Raw genomic sequence first — 21632 nt, 5'->3', positions numbered from 1 at the left:
TGACGTCCTCACCATCATGATCGGGAAATCTTCGTTGTATCTTAGCTTTCAACACCTATATGTACGAGTTTCTTGCTAATTCCATGTATGGAGATCCATTTGTATCTTTTGGAGTAGCAAGAAGCAACCCATTGTTGCTCTATAATCTATAGAGGCAGAGTACCAAGCGGCCTCTTGTACCACACGAGACTGTGGCTTTGGCGATTGTTAGGAGAACTTGGCTATCTTTAAATAGGTTCTACTACATCAATTTGCGACAATGAGAGTTGCATTGCTTTGTCATGGAATCTCATATGTCATGCTAGGTTGAAGCACATTGAGATACAATACCATTTCATTTGGGAGAAGGTTTTGTATGAGACCATTGATGTGGTTTACCACAAGATAGAGGAGAACTGGCAGATTTATTTACGAAGGCTCTTTCTCAAGTCATTCTTCGACAACACTTGAGATCCCTGAGCCTTATGCCCCGTCTAGGTTATGGGGGGGGTGTTAGAGCTTTATTCATCCCTCGGATAGGCATTGTCAAGCTATTGTTGTACAATTAGTTTTCTGAGGCACAATTATGCATTTTCTTTTTATTAGGTCAGACAGTTCTATGCAGTCTACAGAGGCGATTACCAGCCTTAATACTCAATCAAGCAGGTTTAGTGGATTGCCATGTGGCAATTCATCAATTTGTGCAGCATTTTTCTCATTATTTTGTTCAGCGATTGCAGTTTGGCAGTAGTCACTAGTTTAAAACTAGCCAACCTGATGATTTTATTGTTTTTTTGCAATCCTATTTATAGGCAGCCTGCTTTGGTCATCCCACTTGTCTATTTTCAGGTGGAGAGAGAGATTTGCTTGTGGAGATACTTCGACAACCTGTTAGTACGCTTGTCTTCTTCATTTCAGCATTCATTTATTGCAGATTTCTATGTTCTACTGTCTCGTTTGTCTCTCCCTCTTCTCTTGTGTTCATTGTCTTTCACTGTTGTTCATATGCTTATGCATTTGGTACACTTGATAGACATAGGTACACTGTCCCAGATGGGAGTTGATTGCTAGCATCATTGATTGGATAATTTAGACTACAAGGTGTAGCCAAGTTATTAACATTCAAGATGTCTCTACTATAGAGGCTTTGGAGAGAGAGACTCGTATTCTTTGCGCGAGATGGGAAGTACCTATTTTCTCATGTTTCCTACATGTGTATACTTGTATATAGAGAGAGCTCTAGCTTCATTGTTTTTTGGCTAGTTGCCCATTGGGGGGAGTTTCCACTTGGAGGGCCGTTTTTGACGTGCTCACCATCATGATTGGGGAATCTCCATTGTATCTTAGCTTTCACCACCTATATGTATGAGTTTCTTGCTGATCCCATGTATGGAGATCCATTTGTATCTCTTGGAGTAGCAAGAAGTAGCCCATTGTTGCCCTATCATCTATAGAAGCATAGTAGTGATTGTGTCTTCTACCACATGTGAGACAATGTGGCTTTGGTGATTGTTAGGACAGCTTTGGCTATCCTTAGACAGGTCCTACTACATTGCATTGCGACAATGAGAGTTGCCTTGCTTTGGTACAGAATCTTGCATTGCATTCTAGGTCGAAGCACATTGAGATACAATACCATTTCATTCGGGAGAAGATCTTATATGAGATCATTGATGTGGTTTATTACAAGATAGAGGACAACTTGGTAGATTTATTTATGAAGGCTCTTCCTCAAGCCGTTCTTTGCCAACACTCCAAATCCCTAAGCCTTATGCCTTGTCTAGAATTTGAGAGGGGATGTTAGAGATTGATTCATCTTGTGGATAGGCATTGTTAGGCTATTATTGTACAGTTAGTTCTCTCGAGCACAATTCCACATTCTCTTTTTATCATGTCGAACAGTTCTATGTAGTGTATTGGTGATTACCAGCATCACCAATCAATTGATCAGGTTTAGTAGGTTGGCATGTGGCAACTAGCAGATTTGCACAGCATTTTTCTCGTTATTTTATTTAGGGATTGCAGTTTGACAGCAATTGGCCAATTAGGTGGAGAGATATCGGCTTGTGGATATACTTCAACAACCAGTTTGTACATTTGTCTTGTTCATTTCAGCATTCATTTATTGCACATTTCTGCGTTCTACTATCTCTTTTGTCTCTTCCTCTTCTTTGGTGCTCATTGTTTTTCAGTCTTTTCCATACACTTTCACATTCATTGCACTCTCACAGACTTAGATACACAGTCCCAGATGGGAAATGAATGCTAGAATTATTGATTTGATCATTTGGACTACAAGGTGTAGCCAAGTTATTGACCTTCAAGATGTCTCTACTATAGAGACTTTTGCTAGGATTTTGAGAGACTATCATATTCTTTGTTATTGGAAATAAAGGGTCACTGTGCCTTTTATATGTGCTCGAGTGTGAACACACCCTTAGCACTTGTACTTTGTACTTTACATATAACTATCACAAAAACCTCAAAGTGGTACAACTGTTTGTACCCACACATTGTGCATCTCACTCTCTCACTTTCTAGTGCTGCTCACCCACACACACACACTCTCTCTGTGCCATTGTCATTGCCATTGCTGAATATTGAACCTTCACTGCACGTTGGTCACCATAAATTGGTATCAGAGCTGAAGGCTCTCCTTTCAAGTGCAATACAAACACATTATTAGATACCCAATTCGAGACTTTAATACAAATGTTAGTGTATTCTAGATGATTAGCCTATGTATGAACAGACTTTTCATGATCATAGCCATCTTGCTAATTGTGACAGTCCTTTCTAGTAGATCTAGCCCACTTTCCAAGGCAGTAATGCTTTTCATGTGTGAGTTTGGCCTTGATATGCTTGAGTTTTGGTTATAGGCACCCAATTGGATCAAAGGTAGAAGTGTGCACCATCTTTGTTCTAATATACTGCATGGGTCTACCATAACCTGTGATTACTCGCTGGTGGCAACGTATAATGCATTAGCCTAGATATCTTTAAATCTCAAAGGCTATCTTGCCTTGCAACGATTCTATTCAAGGAGGATGTTGAAAATTTTAAGTCTTGCTTTTCATAGCCAAAGTGGTTCACTTAAGAGATCAAGACACACAACAAAAGGCCTTGTTGAAGGTGCATCTACAGCTTGAACTCAAAAACATCTCACTTTGTGACAAACTCCATCAAGTTGATGCTTTTGAATAGTAGAAAGCAAAGCTTTGCCTATAAGCTCTAGGCTTATATGATGTGTCTTTAAAACACCTCAAAAGTCATGAAAAATTATGTTTTATCCTTGTATATTTTATGTATAGTTTGTTTTCTTCCTTTTCACATGGTTAGGGAGGGTTTGTAATTTGTGCTAATGAAGTGTTGTGGGGATGGCTAGGGGATGGCGAGTGTATTTATATGATGAGTTTGGGTCCTCAGAGGATGCACTTGACTACATGATTCTGATGTAAGTGGTATCCTCACTCTAGAAAAATTGCAAAGCGACAAAATTGAGTAACTCTTCTTTGTGTCAAAGGTAACTAGTTTTTCCTTTGATTGTGTATTGGATTGTTTAGGTCCAAGGGCTTCTTAAATACGTCGTCCAATGTTGTGATGTGCAAAGGCCAGTTCAGCATGGAAGCTTCTTTTTGACCTAAAGCTTACAATTTCTTTGTGTGCAATGCATAGGTGGTGACGTATATACCCAAAGCTACTAGTATTTAGAAAGGCATAAATGCTGATCAGCTACTAAACAAGACAGGAAGCATTAGATGGCTAGTTTGCACCACAACTTGGATATCATGGAAGGATGATAGCTGCTTTTGATTAAAGATTGAACAATGCAACATCAAGCATTGGCGACAGGTTGATAAGTTAAGTTATAGATTTTAAATATATGAAGCTGCAAAGATGGGTGTTGTAAGTTCATAGGCCAAGTATATAAGTTTGGTTGTGTTAGAGGTAGCCCAAGTATGTTAAGGTCCAACTTTTCTGTTTCACAAGATGTAACAAACAGCTTGATGAAATGAGGCTGCATGCATTACATGCTGAGCTGGCTTGTTTTGCAATAAGTTATAGCCCAGTATTCTTAGCATTGCCCTTAAGGGAATGCTATAATAATGGCTAGGGGGATCTAGCCTGTTCTAGAGAGAGAAATTACCCCTAGTTAAGTAGCACTTTGTAGGGGTGTAATAATGGTTAGGGGATCTAGCCGGTTCTTGAGGGAAAATTGCCCCCAGTTAACTAGCAGTTTGCAGGTTTAAACATTAAAAAAGGCTTGTTTCTTTCCCTTGTGAATGATAAAAGTTTGCACAAAAGATAGAAAAACCAGCACAGAGCAATATTATAGGTCATCATCTGTGCTGTTGTTGCTTTTCGTTGAGCATTTTCAACTTTTATAAAGCAAGAATACATCAACGTTTTATGTTTTCTAAGGATTTCTACTCCTCTGGGGAATTGTCCTATCAAATCAAAACTTGATTTTGGCCCAAAGATGAGGTGCATTTTTGTGCTACAATTTATGTGGATTCAATTTCTAGGTGTCAATAGGGCAATATTAAATTTATCCTCAAATTGGTGGCTCAAAATTGAAGGTCCTTGATCTATACATCAATTGCCAATATAATGTGCAAACATCTACATTCTAGGGTTCCAATTTTTATTCGTAGTTTAGTTTTAGAGGTCATTAATAGCTTTTAGGTTATTTAGGACTTCAGAGTTGGCTAGGAAGTTTGAGGTGGATCCATATCCTTATTTGTAGGAAGTACCCTATGCTCTAGCGTGGAAGAGAAAATCAAGATGATTATTTGGATAGAAAAGTGCTTCCAGGCACCTAATGCTTGCACAATTGATGATGTAGGTAGCAACACCCTTGCTTGGTAAAAAGACATCATTTCATTTCACATTGTAAACTTCACACAATCATCACAGGTTCCACATGGAAACATCTTTGTATGACACATCACACATTGCATCATATGGCATGCAGGGCAAGTTGAGAGAGCTATGTTTACAACTTGGAACTTCAAACCTTTAAATGTGCAAACTTAATTGTAAGTATTTAATTGTTAAACCATGGTTACATGATTGCCCAAAATTTTGGTCATAAAATGGCAACTAAATAGAGGTTTTAGTGGGCAAAATATATGTTTAAATAATCTGATTGAGTTCATGTTTACATTTCAAAAGTTTGGCCTACTTTATTACTTATTCAAGAGTGTTTGCTCCTAAAGCCTACTTCTGGTTTTTAGTTTTATGGACTTCTTTGGTGGGACCCACACATCTAGTACCAAATACTGCTGAGATTGTGGTTTGTGACTGGAGGCTTTGAACCTTTGCACTTTTCACTACTGGAGGTTGAATGGTGATTGTTTAGACTTGCATCAATGCATAGGAGGTGGAGTTTGTGGATACAAAGCATGGGAGTGTGCAAGAATGCATACAGTCTGGAGTGCAGGGTGGATTGGCTATTGGCAGTTTTTTATCCCACTATACAAGTAGAAGAATCATATCCGCCTGCTGGTTCTTTTATATCTTTTGAGTTTGTGCATTTTGTAGATTGTGTTGGGGTTTTTTAATTCAGAGAAGAGTTAGGGCTTCTGCTTAAGTGGTGTTGGTGCAAGCTTCTAGGTAGTTTGGTGTGACACCGGCTTTTGGGCCACATTTAGTTTCTTACTATTTGCTTGTGGATTTTTAGATATTATGGATGCACAATAGTAATGAAATTAGTGATAAAGGTGCTATATCCTAATATGGTTGGGAGATGAGGATGGTGAAGGCCATGATGATCAAGAGAAAGGGGAAGGGATTTGCTTAAATATGCCCATTAGACAGACTTGTCAGCTTGACTTGTCACTGGTCCCCACTTCTATCAAGTCACTGATCAATCTCTTATTTTGCTTAGCTCATTTGGCTCACCAGCCCATCTTTTGATGATGCTCACCCCTCAAGAAGTGTCTCCTTGCTCCGGCCCAAGAAGTTATTGTTAGTAGTCATGTGTGTAATGTATGGTCATCTCTTGCTTGTGAGTCTCAGTCTTAGTCAAAAGAGGACATTTGGAGCTCTGATAGTGTGCCTATTTATCATTTCATTTGTCCCATACATTTTGGGTGGAGTTCCACACCTGCATTTCACTTCTGGCAGCTTACTTCTTGAGTTTTGAGCAGGTAGCAGTGCCACATAGTGGGGCAGATTTTATGACAGGCAAGGGCAGCATTTCAGTGCATTCTATTTTCTATTTTGGGCATCTTTTTTCTGGTGTGAACTGCATTAAATGCAGGTCGGCCAGTTTACTGATCATGCCCTATTTGTTGCTTCCCTCTCCTCCACTGTGTTAGTCAGTCTTTCATTCTCAGCCAGCCCTCTGCATCATCTTCTCATCTTTTTACCTCGGTCTGGTGCCCACAATGATGCTTTGAGCTGTATGTTGGGGCTACTGACTGCTGCAGCCTTGTATCATTCAATCTTCTATCGATTTTGTTCCTTCATTCTATTGTGTTTCTGTTGTTTCCTTTTTCTCTATTCACTGTGTTCACCTTCCTTTTGCCTACTCACTCTCACATTGTATCATTTGCCTTTCTGAGAGGTGGATGGGATGGAAGAGGAGCATGTGTTTGTGGCAAAGTTGGGCAACATCTTCCACGTGCTAAAAACTTGCATTTTCATGAGTGTGCTGATTTTGGTTGCCATGAACTTGCCTTCCTTGCTGGGGGTTATCTGGATGAGGGGCAAGGGTTTGATTCTTGGGTTTAGGTTGGGTGCTTGTTGCCTTTGATCGACACTTATTGCCAAAATGACCAACCTTTTGATATGTTGGAAATACGTAAATTTTTTTAGGTACATTCTACCACCTAGGTTTAAGAGGAGACTGTGTGTTCCCTTGTAATTTATTTGTTTGGTCTTGTTTTGGATTTTGATTTTGATTTTGATTTTGGTTTTAGTTTTGTGCCTTCTTACCTTGCCCTTGTTGCCCCATATGAGAGGTTTTGAGACAAGAGCCCCCTGTAAGGAGGACGTACAATGGTATTGATCAAATAGTCAAGGTAACGTAGTAGTTGATACTTGAACTTGTAGAAATTGGGCATAATTGGTAATGAAATCACTTGCTATATGAAATTAAAATATTTCTTAGGGAGCTTGTTAATGAACAATGTGACTTGGTGATTGGTCACTAGGGAACAGAGGAGCCCCCGTGGTAGAAAACTCCGCAAGAAATCACCAATATTCAGTTAGCTTGACTTTATTGTCATCTTGGTCTATGATCCTAAATTCTTGGAGCTCATGGTCGAGATTTATATGATGGGTCCTATCCGGAGCTACATAGTGGTCAGTCAAGCGTTGCATTGCTTCGATGCAAGGTCAAAATGCTAGAGCTATGAATGAAACTTTGGGAGTAAACCCTACATCCACTCAATGATGGTGGAGATGTTTCTAGCCTTTCAAGAATGGACAACCTCATATGCAACAAGGCGAGGGTCTAGTTGGGGTTCTAGCTTGTGTACAATGTTCCACAAGTTCTTTGAGTCTAAAACGTGCCTCATTAGATTTGGCCTAGTAGTACAGTCAAACCCGTTAAAATGAGTCTTGTTAGTGAATGTATGCTTGGTTGATGAGGAGGAAGAACTATGAGGTGTTAGATAAGAGTGATAGGGTGGGTAGTAAGGAGAAGGAGATGGGTAGACAGGAATAGGTTGTGATGGTTCAAATGGTGCCACTCGAGGAGGCACTGGGACTTGCTAGCCTTGCTCAAATGTAGATTGAGACATAGGAACATGACGAGTCGGTCCACTAGGTAAAGCCATCTAGACGAATTGTGGTACCAATCGATCCACACTCATGATAGTCTAGGAGGGTATCCCATGCATAAAGCTTGAAAGTGTGTGAAACAGAAGTCCGAGCTTCCCTCATTGGTGCATTTGCATTGTGAAATTGTGCAATGGAAAGAGGAAAGTGAACACAGAGAGGAGACAAAGAGAGAATGCATGAGAGAGAAGGAACAATGTGACTACAACAGTTGAAGGTACAAGGTTGCAACAATTAGCCCCAAACACGTAGTTCTATGCATTAGTGTGGGCGCTACACGATAGTAGGGGGATGAGAGAATGAGGAGGGCTAGCTGATCAGGAAGGATCAATGATGGATAATGAGAGTGGGAAGGCAAGTCTAGGCAAAAAGTGGCAAAAACCCTAAAAATGGCCAAAAGTGCCCAAAAAGAAATGCACTAATGTGCCCTCCATCTAAAGTGTCTAAAACACATAATATGACACACAAATACAATGTCAAAACTCCTTATATCCTCGTTTGACTGAGACTGAGGCTTACGGGTAGGAGATGGCCACACAAGACACACATGATTGCTAACACCCCTCTTTGATCTTGGATGTGGTGGAAGGCCATAGGAGATGCATAGAAAAAGCCAATCAAACGGAAGGCCACCAAAGGGCAATGAAAACAGAGAGGCCTCGAATAGATCACTCCTAAAAACTCTAGTCGGGGACGGGTGAGCCAAGCCTCTAACCCAACTAGGAGATGATAGTGAGGGACTATCAAAGGTGCTATGAGCTGCATAGAAACAAGAGGGACCAAGGGTCAAGTGGCAGGGGATGATGGCTTGATGATGAAGAAAAGAGGTCGCTACATAAAGAAAAGGCCCAAAGTAGACTGGAAGCCATGAAGTAACTCCTTGCGATCTTGGGATGTTTTCTTTGAATCACAAAGGGCCAAGGGAATCCACAGTCGTATCACCAATATCCTCTCCCTTTGAAAGGGATGGGAGGTACAAGGGAACCACTAGAGGATATGGTGGGGAATAGGATGGAACCTATGGGGTAAATGGTGCACAATTGTTAAATGGGTGCAACAATAGAAAGTTGACTTGGAGGGTCCTACACAATGGAAGGGGAATGGAGCATAGATAGTCCCCTCTCTTGCCAACCTATCACAAAAGTGGCTCTTGTAAAAGAATCCTTAACAAAGATGGCTGGGTCAGTGAAGACATCGCGGGTTCCGAGTCTAGGAAGGCCATGAACTGAGAGGAAATGGAAGCCCAAGTCCAGAACATGTAGGGCCTTAGAAACGAAGCTTGAGGGATGGTTAATCAATAGAGGCAAGGTGCCAACACCACGAATAGGCATTGAAGAGATGTCATCGGCAGTGACGATACTTTGACGGATGGAGATCTTGCAACAAATGACCTTAGGAAGTCATATAACTCGATGCACCACTATCAATGAGCCAAGATTGCTGAGAAGATGAGACAGCCACACAGAAGGCTCCTCCACCTGATAAATGTGTAGAAACATGGACTCAATGGTGATAGTGGGTGATGAAGTAGAGGTAGACAAAGGCTCAGACCCTTCGCTCTTGGACAAAGGTGAGGGTATATCCTCTAGAACATCTTGGAGTCCGAGGTCTTCCCACAGTGAGGATATGTGGGATACCCTCTATGCTTCCCTATCAAATTTCTATGAGTGTCAGAAGATGACTCCAGCTTCTTCCTCTTCCCTTTCTTCTACTTGGCTTGTTCTATACTTGTAGAGAAAGCCTCATAAGCACGCCCACATGCACGGGCTCTGTAAGAATCTGTCTCACTATGATGTGCATCCGGCCAAGCACTAGTGGGACTAGATCCTCCCAAGTGAGAGTTTCCTAGCTATGGGAAGTGAGAAGACTAGTGTAGAACACATCTTATGTCGGTGACGGAAGATGTGAGAGAAGTATTGCAGCTAGGTCCTCTAAAGAAATGTTTATACCAAGGGATGCAAGCTCATCGTGAATCTTCTTCATCTTGTAGATGTGATCCCTCATCATAGGGAAATCTGCGACAAAAAGTTGTCGTAGATGCAACTTAAGAGATAATCAATGCTCAAATGTTTGTATTTATTAGAAGAGAGATGCCAATCTCCCCCAAACCTTTGCAGCGGTGCAGATATGTCTAACATGTATGAGCACAGGATTTGTACAACTCAAAAGGAGAAAAGAGCGGGCTCTGGCATTTAATCGATCCCATAATGTTGTTGAATCTATGGTCATACCATCATGAAGATCCACAGTAGGTTGGGATATAGAGGCAGTAACAAAATCCCTAAGGTCACAATTGTTGAGGTGACACTCCATGCGGCATGATCATAGAGGGTAGTTTGTTCCATCTAGCTTGTTGGATGTGGGAAGAGAGGGTAGGGCTAGCACCTGCTTAGGAGATGCCATCAATGCCGATCAAGGACTAGAAACCTTGGAAGAATAAATCAAGAAAGAGAGATAAGATAGTGGTCTGTCTGAATCATCCAAACCATATGATCCCCCATAGCATACATGCCGGCCATGGACAGGGAATATCTGACATTGAAAGGAACACACAATGCTAGGCGAAGAGGGTTGGCATCTGTAAATGCAAAGATCTCGCCAAGATGAGAGAAAGAAGACTCGTTTGAGGTTGCCCAACACACCTAGATGGTTGTGTAGGTCAAAAGACCCAGCCCAGTGATAATGCAACAATAAATAGATTTGTCCACATGTATGACCTGCAGAAAAGAACAGCCAAACGGACTGTAGACAGGCTGCCCTAGGTTGATGAGGTGCTGCCTTGGTTTGAATAGGCACCACCTAGCTTGAAAGGCTGCCACCCAACTCATAAAGGTGCTGCCTAGGAGGATTGATGACCTACTTGCACAAAACGTAGAGGTATAGGGGCTGCTTGCACTGAAACATAGATCTAAACCTGCAGCGCGTCTATGTAGGCCATCTCATAGGTGACACATTAATGCCCTTTGATCCATGATCTAGGCTCCCTAGGCACTTAAATTGTCATTAAATGCAATTGTTGCCTCTAGTGTCCTAGGTACTAAGTGACACTAGGGTTAGAATTTATTTTAGGGTTTCCTATGATGGTTAAGCCATTAGAGTTTCATTTTATTATAAATAGACACTTTGTGCCACATTAGCATATAAGTGTGGCATTATTCAATGTGATTGCCTCGAGCATTGTACTCTCTCTCACTCATTAATACATAGTGTCACCTTCACACTGACCTGATTGTGACAACACGCCATGTATTGAGCTGTCCACACGTCGCAGTCGCTGTTGTCGAGTGCAAAGGTTGCCAACTGCCTGTCATTTGACACAATTTTCTTCCACCATGTCGCCTGCTGCCTCACGACCAAGCGTCCCTAGAGTTAGTTGTCTTGTCACTAATAGCCACATCATTGTGATTCTGTTTTCAGCAAAGCTGACAAGCACTTGGTAGTTTACATAATCGATTTATTAAAATTCAATTCATTTTTCTATTTCTTTACACCATCAAGCTCCTATTTCTGCATAAACCCCCTTCTAAGCACAAATTGGGCCAAATTTGGGGTTTCTGACCAAACTCACCCAATTTGGTCCCAACTTTCAACAAAATTTGGGGATTCTCCATCAATTTCACCAGATTATTCATTGAATCGAAGAAATTTGGTAGTGTCATCACCAAGTTTGGGGCTTTTCATCAAATTTTGCCACCAAATTTGGGGCTTTTCAGGAATTTGGGATTGTTCATTGACATTGAGGCTCAATTCATCATTGGCTGTGACATTCGGCATACTTTGAGTAAGAATTTTACAAAAATCATCAAATTTCTCTTCAAAATTTTGATAAAATTTAGGGTTTTTTGACATTTGAGCTCAATTTCACTCATTGGAAAATTTGGGGCTTTTCTGAAATTCATCAAATTCATCAATATTGAGGCTCCATTCAGCTTAAGGTGCAGCATTCAGCATTAATCGGGTAAAAATTTTACTCAATTTCTTCAAATTCTCTTCAATTTTGTTGCTCGTCCTATTTTTTTAATGACGTTGAAGACAAATTTTATTATTGCGGCATATTATTGGGTGAATTTTCAGTATATCTACTGCTGTCCACATTATTGCAGCACTTTCAGCCATTAATCTCCGATTTCAGCATATTGCTGATTGCCACCTTGATCGGGCAAGATTTTATTTCTGAAAATAATTATTTTCTGCATATTTCTCTCTCCCCCCAATAGGAAAACATGGAGAAAAACTTATTATTCTTTATAATATTCGACTTCATTGAGACGGGCGGTATCTCTTTTATGAGCAGCTTATTATTATTCGGACATCTATTTTCTCTCTCTTCACTTGAAACATATTATTTTATTGCTAATTTCCACTCATGGCTAGCAATAATAATGATTTGTTGGGCATGCTTGGTGTTGACGACAAGATCGATGGTACCAATTACCCACTGTGGGCCTACATGATGTGACGTGTGCTTGTTGCGAAGAATCTATGGTATATTGTGAATGGCACTGAGCAAAGCCTGGTTTCTCTAGCACTAGCATCACCTCCCACCTCCACATTGCGAGGTGGCTCTCATGATGTAGAATCATGTTCTTTGACAACGTCTCCCACTCAAGATTAGAAACGATGGGATGGTTGTGACGCCCAAGCACATGCCTTACTTGCTTTATTGGTGAAGAGAGATATCATTCCATGCATTAGATCATGCAAGATAGCCAAGGATGCATGGCAAAAGCTTGTATCATTATATCAAGTGTGCAGTGAAGTGCACACTGCTTACTTACGTAAGCAATTGGATGACGCTTGCATGGAAGAAGGAGGTAATATGGATGTCTATCTTACCGGCATCAAAGATCTTATTGAGCAATTATCAAATATTGATGATGAAGTTCCAAATAATTAGCTTGTTTCCATCACTCTTAATGGTCTACTGGCGTCATATCAAGGTTTTGCTACCACCTTATGGTTAGTAACTATGGATAATCAAGTTACCTATAGTTTCGATCAACTTGTGTCTCTTTTGTTGTAGGACGAACAAAGCCAACTCAATCACAATGCTACCATGGTGAGCAAACATGTCTTTTCCACCCATCATCGTTACAAACCCAAACTGAAGGTACCCCACACAGTCTCACATGTGGTACAAGACGCGGCCTCATACTCCGCCTCAGTCGAAGAGAGGGCTACCGTGGGTTGCTTCTTGCTACTCCAAGAGATAACACCTGCACACAAGGTAAAACAATACCCTGTAGTAGACCGCACATCGGAACTCTCAGATGACTACCTGGCTGGAAAACTGCATATGTACACGCCCTAACTGAGAAAAAAGCATGTCTAGGGGATGACAATCTCTAACATCCCCTCTCAGATCCTAGACGAGGCATAAGGCCGAGGGATTTGGAATGTCAGTGAAGTAGAGTTTGGGGGAGCGCCTTCGTAAATAGATATGCAAGATTGTCGTCGGTCTTACAGTTGTCCACATCGATGGTCTCATCTAGAAGCTTCTTCGTGATGAACTGGTATTGGATCTCTATGTGGTTCATCTGGGCATGGAATACAGGATTCTTGGCCAAGGCAATGCAACTCTCATTGTGGCACCGTAGAATAGTAGGACAAGTTTGGGGGTAGCCAAGCTCCTCCAACAATCTCTGAAGCCACATAGTCTCACATGTGGTACAAGACGCGGCCTAATACTCCACCTCAAGCGAAGATAGGGCTACCCTGAGAGCTACTTCTTGCTACTCCAAGAGATAGCACCTACACCCAAGGTAAAACAATAGCATATAGTAGACCGCCTATGGTCCACATCACCAGCCCAATCCGAATCACTCCAACCTGCAAGGACAAGATTGGAAGCACTTGCACATACTGGATAATAAATCCCCAAGTCGGAGGTCCCTTTCAGAAACTGTAGTATCCTCTGGGCATCTTGCCAATGCTCCTGCTAAGGTGTATTCATGAACCCATCCAAGAGACGTACAACAAAACATAGATCAACCTGTGTGTTGAGGAGCCAAATTAACGATCCAATTAGTTGATGGTAGTGGGTAGCATTCGCCAAAGGAGAATCTGAGTGTGAAGTAGCCTTCCAGTTCAGATCCATAGGAGTAGAAATGGACCAACAATCCTCCATCTCAAAAGTCACCAAGAGCTCCTATACATATCTCTCTAAGAGATGAAAATCCCCCTCTGAGTCTGATAAATCTCGTGGCCCAAAAAGAAATGGAGAAGTTCTAAATCCGTCATTTCGAACTTCTAAAGGTTGCCTTCATCTCTTCAACCTTTTGGGTATGGTCACCTGTAACAATTAAGTCATCAACATACAAAACAAACAACACACGACCACTCTCGGAAGTGTACACATAAAGCTACGGATTGGCCCTAGAGCAGCGATATCCCAACTTTACCTGGAGAAATGAATCAATCTTTTAGTTCCAAGTACGCGGAGCTTGCTTTAGGCCATACAAGGGCTTCTTCAACCTGTAACCCTTTCCATGTGAGGAATCAAAGACAGGAGGTTGCTGTACATAGATCTCCTCCTTCAAATCACCGTTCAAAAAGGTGGACTTCACATCCAACCGAAAGACGGGCCATCTCCTATGACTAGCCAAGGCAAGAATAACACAGATTGTTGCCATACGAGCAGTGGGGGAAAAGGTTGTCAGAAGTGGTGCAGCAATGGAAGCGTAAAGAATATGCTGAAATAAATGCTGAAACACAAGACAGAAGAAAGAAAGAAAGAATGAACACAGTAGACAGATGAGAACTCAGATGTATGCTCGGGAAATGAAATCCATATCGAACACGAGACAGCAGCATACAACGGTGAGTCACTGGCTGCGTGGGCTCCTCAGCACCGGCTCCTCTCTCCCAGAAGGATCTCCACTGATGGCTGAAGCACCGAAGACTGTGGAGGAGGAGCCCAATAAATAGCCACAAAAGTGGGGAGCATAAAATGCAGGTCGGTCAGCGTTTAATGCTGGTCGGCCAGCAACAAATGCTAAATAATACATCATAAATGGCCACTAAAATGTGCCATAAAATACTGCATAAAATGCCCAGTCTCTAACACAGACTCACACCATGAGCTGACTAATATCTGCTAACACCCTCTCTCAGATCATGGGTGATCGGATACAATGAAATAGTACAATGATGGAGAATCATAAACTACACAACAAAGAAACACCAGAAGGACCATGGATGTCCAAGCGGTGAGTGGCCAGCCCACCACCAAGATGCCTCGGAGAGTATCTGATGTCGATGTCGATCATACCAACACCACCTGAAAATAGAGAAGACTCATAGCAGCTCTCTGTGTAATGTCACCTATGTCACTCAGGACATACAAAGCCAATCTGCCAAACATGTCTCTGAACATGTGACCATGGAGTTCCCGCCTTTGGCCAAACCACCAAAGTGTCCCCTCATGTGAGCTCCAGACGAAAGCCTCTCGCTCTCTGTCAAGAAGAACAGCTCATCATGAATCCAGAAATCAACTCCAGTCTCTAGGATTTCACTGCCAGATACCGTCGATGCGTCAGGGACATCCCTCTCTGGATCCTGTGCATCTATATCAAAATATAGATGAGGCACTGCAGCCCCACCAACACCCGCTCACACTCCCTCTCTGGCACCGAGGAGTCGTGAGGGATGACTGCATCACCACTACTAGAAAGCAGTCGAGGAAGGGGCCAGCAAGCCCTTCACGCGATCCGAAGAAGAGGATCCCTTTCGCGCCTTGGACTTCTCCTTGGTCGGAGGATCGGAGTCGGAGTCTGATGAAGGAGAGGACTCATCGGTAGAGTCAGCATCTCGCTTCGTCTTCTGCTCCTTCCTGGAAGCCGCTAACTTCTTACAGTCCTTCCGCAAATGTCCCTTCTTGCCACAGTGGTAACACTGGGCCTTCGACTTCTTCTTCCCGTCACCCCTCTCTAAAGCTACATAAGCCTCACCTCCATAATGTGCCGGAAGCCGCCCCTGTAATCTCAAGGATGCCTCATGCTCAAGAAGCATCGAGGTCATATGTGTAAAACTGACAGGAGACGATGATGTCTGCGCCCGCAAAGCATTGGCCACTCCATCAAACTCCGGGGGGAGCTTGTAGAGGACCGTCCCGACAAGATGCACCTCGGGAAGAGTAGATTGCATGTGCCGAAGCTGGTCCTGTACCTGCGTAACACGAAGAAGAAAAGACTGAATAGTATCTTTCGGCTCAAACTTCATCTGCTGGAGCTGGCCATAAAGTGTGACGGCCCGCATGGTGGAAGGTGCCTCGTACATCTGCTGCAACTTCTGCCATACTTCAGGAGATGTCCTACAGGAGGTAACCGCCGGTAAGACCGCTTTAGAAATACACCGAAGCAATGCTGAATAAGCACGGGCATCGTCCGAGTCCCATGTGAGCACCGCTTCCTCATGGTTGTCCTCATCAAAGTCTTCAGGAAGAGGAAAAGGACGGAGAGGTCGAGCAAGAGCTCCACAGACGATGTACCATAGCCGCTTCTGCACAAACCAAGCTTTCATGACAGCACACCATGTGAGATAATCAGGTCCATGTAACTTATCTTCACTTGAGGTGCACGGAGGGGCCATCTGGAGGAGGTAGAAAAGAGAAGTAGAAGAAAAGAAGGTCGTTTGGAGAGTGAGCACAGCCAAACCGCAACCAAAAACACCAAAAATAGTGAGTTCACATGCAATATAACCCAAAGGCTGACCAGAATAAGCCAAAAGCTGCTGCACAAAGTGAAAAAATCAGGTTAAAACTGCCAAAAACAGCAAAAACGGCCTGAATAATCAGAAAAACAGGCAAAAATAATGCTGTAAACAGCAAAACACAGGCTGCAAACTGAAGAAACAGGGGCTAAAGACTGTTGCCAGCAGTTGGATGAAGGAAACACGGGCAGCAAAGAGTGGAACAGCAGTAAACGCAAATCTGTCCAGAAAAACGCAAAACGCAAATGCTGAAACACTGTCGCCAGCAGCAAATCAGCAGTCGCCAGCAGGAAGGACAGCCGCCTGATCAGCAAGAAGGGTGTAAATCCTGAAAACAGCAAGAAAACATAGCACAAATAGGTTGCAGCCTGAAATCTGATACCATGTCAGAAGTGGTGCAGCAATGGAAGCGTATAGAATATGCTGAAATAAATGCTGAAACACAAGATTGAAGAAAGAAAGAAAGAATGAACACAGTAGACAGATGAGAACTCAGATGTATGCTCGGGAAATGAAATCCATATCGAACACGAGACAGCAGCATACAACGGTGAGTCACTGGTTGCGTGGGCTCCTCAGCACCGGCTCCTCTGTCCCAGAAGGATCTCCACTGATGGCTGAAGCATCGAAGACTGTGGAGGAGGAGCCCAATAAATAGCCACAAAAGTGGGGAGCATAAAATGCAGGTCAGCCAGCATTTAATGCTGGTCGGCCAGCAACAAATGCTAAATAATACATCATAAATGGCCACTAAAATGTGCCATAAAATACTGCATAAAATGCCCAGCCTCTAACACAGACTCACACCATGAGCTGACTAATATCTGCTAACAAAGGTATCATGGAAATCAATACGTAGGCGTTGAGCAAAACCTTTAGCAATAAGGCGGGCCTTGTGCTTGTCCAAAGAGCCATCACTATGGTACTTGGTCTTGAAGATCCATTTGACACCAATCACCTTCTTATGAGAGGGACGAGGCACAAGGTACCAAGTGCCATTCCGCTCAATAGCCTCCAACTCAGCTTCCATCGCTTTCCGCCAATGATTAGACTGTAAAGCCTCCTTCATGGCTCTCTATCTTGCATAACACAGGACATCAAACAGTAGTTAGAGCAATCAAGCTCGGTAGAATGTGCCAGGTGCCTCCGTGACCTCCGCGGTGCATCCTGCGGTTGTCACTCCTCAGGGATCCCCTCGATTCCTAAATCTTGGAGTGTGTTACGTGCCCAATGAGGAGGAGGCTGGATCTTGCCTCGTCGCTCGTCATCTACTAAAGTTTCTGGAAGGTCCTTTCGCCAATGATCAGACTGTAAAGCCTCCTTCATGGAGGTAGGCTCTCTATCTTGCATAACACAGGATATCAAATAGTAGTTAGAGCAAACAAGCTCCGTAGAATGTGCCTGGTGCCTCCGTGACCTCCGCAGTGCATCTTGCGGTTGCCACTTCTTAGGGACCCCCTCGATCCGTGAATCTTGGAGCGTGTTACGTGCCCAATGAGGAGGAGGCCGGATCTTGCCTCGTCGCTCGCCATCTACTGAAGTTTTTGGAAGGTCCATCGACGGCGGAGGAACAATCGGTAGATTTGGTGGTTGGGAACTAAGCTTCTCATCTGAAGAAGAGTCCTCAAGAGTCAGAGGCTCCAAAGGACAGTTGATGGGGCCTAGCTATCACCGGGATCTCCAAGAATAGGGTGGTCCTCACCCCCCTTTGGGACTGGAACCTCCACGAACCGAATGTCAGGGCTCGTGTAGACATCTCGCTTAACAGGATCATACAATTGGTAGACTTGAGACTGCGAGCTATAGCCCACAAACACTTGTCTTTTGGAAGCCGCTTCAAAATTTTCACACAGTGTCTTTGGGATGTGAACACAGGCATCACACTTAAAAACCTTGAAATAAGTAACATCTGGCTTGGACCCACAGTACGCTTCATATGGAGTCATACCAACAGCAACGGAAGTAGGCGAACGATTTAGTATGTGAACTGTAGTAGCCACAGCCTCAACCCATAAATACTGAGGTATTTGACGATGCTCCAGCATGGTATAGGCCATCTCGATCACATTGCGATTCTTTCACTCCAAGATGCCATTCTCTTGAGGGGTGTTTGTATTGGCAAACTCCTGGTGAATACCATGATTTGCACAGAAACGAGCAAACTCATTAGAAACAAATACTCCACTCTTATCCGATCATAAGGTCTTTAACTTCCGCCTTGATCAGTTCTCCTCAAAGAGCAACCGATCATTAAAGTTGGAGAAAGCCTTCGACTTCAGCTTCAAGAAATAGGCTCATGTCATCCTACTATAATAATCCATAATTAAAATGAAATACAAGCTCCCTCTAAGGGACTCCGTCCTCATCGGTCCACAGAGATAGGTAGAAACAAGCTCCAAGGGTGCTGAAGACCGCCGCGAAGCCTTGTTGGAAACAACATTACGAGTCTGCTTCCCATGGATACAGGATACACAAGGCTGCTAGCTCACCACAATATCCGGCAAACCTCGAACAAACTAGCCCTTAGACGACTTTCGAAGGTAATCATAATTGAGGTGGCCAAACCGAGCATGCCAAAGCTCAGATGGAGTTTGAGAGGTAAGAAGAAGAGAAGACAAGGTAGAAGAAGATTGCAACTTGTAGACTCCATTCTCCTCATAACTTGAAGAAAGAACCTGTCTCGATCCTCAATAAAGTATCCAAAAAGAATCCACATTGAATTCGACCAAAAGGCCGAGGGCACAAATCTTGTGCATTGAGAGAAGATGATACCTCAAAGCTGCCACACAAAGTACCTCGGATGCATAGGCACCACCATGTCCATCTGGAATAAGATGCATGTTGACCCGTCCCTGAATAGGAATAGACAAACTGTCACCAATGAGAATCTAGCCATGAGAAGGCTGCAAATGAGAAACACTTGCTGAAGAAGGAGTCATGTGCTGGGAGGCACCACCGTCAACAATCCACTCCAGAGTGTATGGGGCCGTCAATGCAGCATCAGAAGCTGGCAGGGGCGAATCCTCAACCACCTCCAAATGGAGGAAAGCAGCTGATGAGGGAGTAGCCACCTCTTCGGAATCCTTTGAAGATTTCTCCTTATTCTCCTTGTCGGGGCAATCCTTCTTCGAGTGACCTGTTTTGCCACAAATGTGTCAAGTAGATTCCTTATCTTTGTCCTCCTCCTCCTCCTTTTGGTCCTTCCCCTTCTTCTGAGAGGATTGATCAACCAAGTGTAAGAGAGTCATTCCCTGGCCACGTCAGCAGTACGGACAGCACAAGAGCCATGTCAGCAGGACATGTCAGTAGGCGCAGGATGCCACATCAGCAGGTCAGATAGGTGCGACGTGGCACAGCTGCAGTTGGCCAGTTTTCTGTGCAGCAGGTGACCTGTTTTTTGCCCATTTTTTGTGATTATTTTCTCTGCTATTTATAGCAGTTCAGTCCAGCACTTGGATACACATTCTGATCTTGAGATCTGACAGAGACAGACTGCAGAGACGGACAGCACCCAAGCTGATGGAGATCGAGGTCCTCAAGGCGGAGACACACACAGATATTTTCCCTGCATCCGTGTATATTTTTACATTCCTATACAACATACTACATTGCAGATTTTCTGCGTTACACTGTCTCCTTTTCCCTCTCTCTCCTCTCTATGTTCACTCTCTCTCAGTCTTTGTCCTACGCTTCCGCATTGCTGCACTCTGACATGGTATTAGAGCGTTGAAAACGGACTGACTGATTGAAGAACCTACCTGAAGAGGAGATTTCAGCGCGACACAAGGCTGTGTTTTCAGCATTCGAGGGCAAGCACGAGGGCTGCGCATCGGAACAAGGCTGAAGCGAGTGTGGGCATGCAGGAAAGGAGTCCAGTTGGTGAATTTGCTGCAGGTTATTTCTGTTCAAAGGGGAGGAAGGCTATGTTTTAGGCCTTCCACTGCAGATTTTATCTTTTCATTGCCTCCGGCGGCTGAAAAAGGTTCGGAAAGTGGATGAAACAGCCCTAACTGGCTGTGTTTACCCAGTCAAAGGGGGACCGATTTTGCGTTTGTGCAGGCATTGCAGGTGACCATGTCTACAGAGAGTGATTTGGAGTTCCAGGCGATCATGGACAAGAAGGTGCTTGTCCTACCGGCTCTTCCAATGGATCAAAAGCTTGATGGTGACAACTACCACATCTGGCGGGTGATGATGTTGGCCAATCTGGAGTCTTATGATTTGGCGGAGCTTGTGATGGAAGAGATTAACAGGCCCTTGGTAAGAGATGAGTCCAAACTCTCTTCCAATGCCTGTTCGGAGTTAACCAAGGCCCAGTCTCATTGGGACAAACTGAATGCCAAGATTCGTTCTTTTCTTTTTCTGTCTTGCACTACAGCCGTCATAGCTCACATCGAGCACTTGATGGTGGCTCAAGAGATATGGCTAGAGCTCGACAAGATGTATAACTTGATGACCTTGATTAAGAGGGTTTCTTTGGAGGTGCAGATTCGGACCTTGTCCGTGAATAAGTCTTCTTCGCTTCGGGAACACATCAACAAGCTTCGGCAGCTTCAGATGCAGGTTCAAAATGCGGGGAAGCCTATTTTCTTAGAAAACATGGCGATCACTTTGTTGTCCCAGTTACCGCCATGATTCGGTATCTTTTATTCCGCTCTTATTGCATCAGGGCGAGAGTCGACTCTTCGGTGGAAAGAGTTGGTTTCTATAGTCTTGGACCAAGAGGAACAGTTGAAGGGATGGAATACTTCCAAATCGGAGGCTTTGGTTAGTCAAGCCTCTCAGAAGAAGATGGAGGACAACAAATCCAAGGACAAGGAGAAGGAATCGACTTGCCATATTTGTGGTAAGACCGGTCATTGAAAGGATTGCCCCGACAAAGACAAGAAGGACACCAAAAAGAAGGACACAAATGATTCTAGAGTGGTGGCTGCACCCTCATCAGCTGCTTTTCTACACTTAGCAATCATTGAGAACTCTTCATCGAAGACTTCTGATGCTGCGATGACAGCTCCCCAGGCTCGAGAGTGGATCATGGACAGTGGTGCCTCGCGGCACATGAATCCTTCTGTTTTGGTGTTGCCCATTTGTGACCTTCGTGTGGGCAGATTCTCATTGGAGACAACTCTTCTGTGTCTATTGCTGTGCGGGGTGAG

The 21632-nt window shown here is 43.5% G+C and overlaps 1 protein-coding gene across 7 annotated transcripts in view; it reads left to right on the top strand.

Annotated features, from left to right (window-relative positions):
- The window catches only part of LOC148010626 (Polynucleotidyl transferase, ribonuclease H-like superfamily protein), a 50340-nt gene that overhangs the window by 7427 nt on the left and 21281 nt on the right, over nucleotides 1-21632 (top strand). For 5 of the 7 annotated variants that reach the window (XM_087672024.1, XM_087672020.1, XM_087672021.1 and 2 more), the window contains exon 4: nucleotides 3365-3433. The exons of the other annotated variants lie outside the window; for them this stretch is intronic. In XM_087672024.1, coding sequence (XP_087528150.1) covers nucleotides 3365-3433 — 69 coding nt within the window. The remainder of the gene's footprint in view (nucleotides 1-3364; nucleotides 3434-21632) is intronic. 7 annotated transcript variants of the gene reach the window in all.

Source organism: Lygodium microphyllum, chromosome 29 (assembly GCF_053477565.2).
Source record: "Lygodium microphyllum isolate KBCC chromosome 29, Lygodium_microphyllum_v1.1.10, whole genome shotgun sequence".
NCBI lineage: Eukaryota > Viridiplantae > Streptophyta > Polypodiopsida > Schizaeales > Lygodiaceae > Lygodium > Lygodium microphyllum.
Note: the sequence above shows the minus strand (reverse complement) of the source record. Positions and strands in the feature narration are given on the sequence as shown.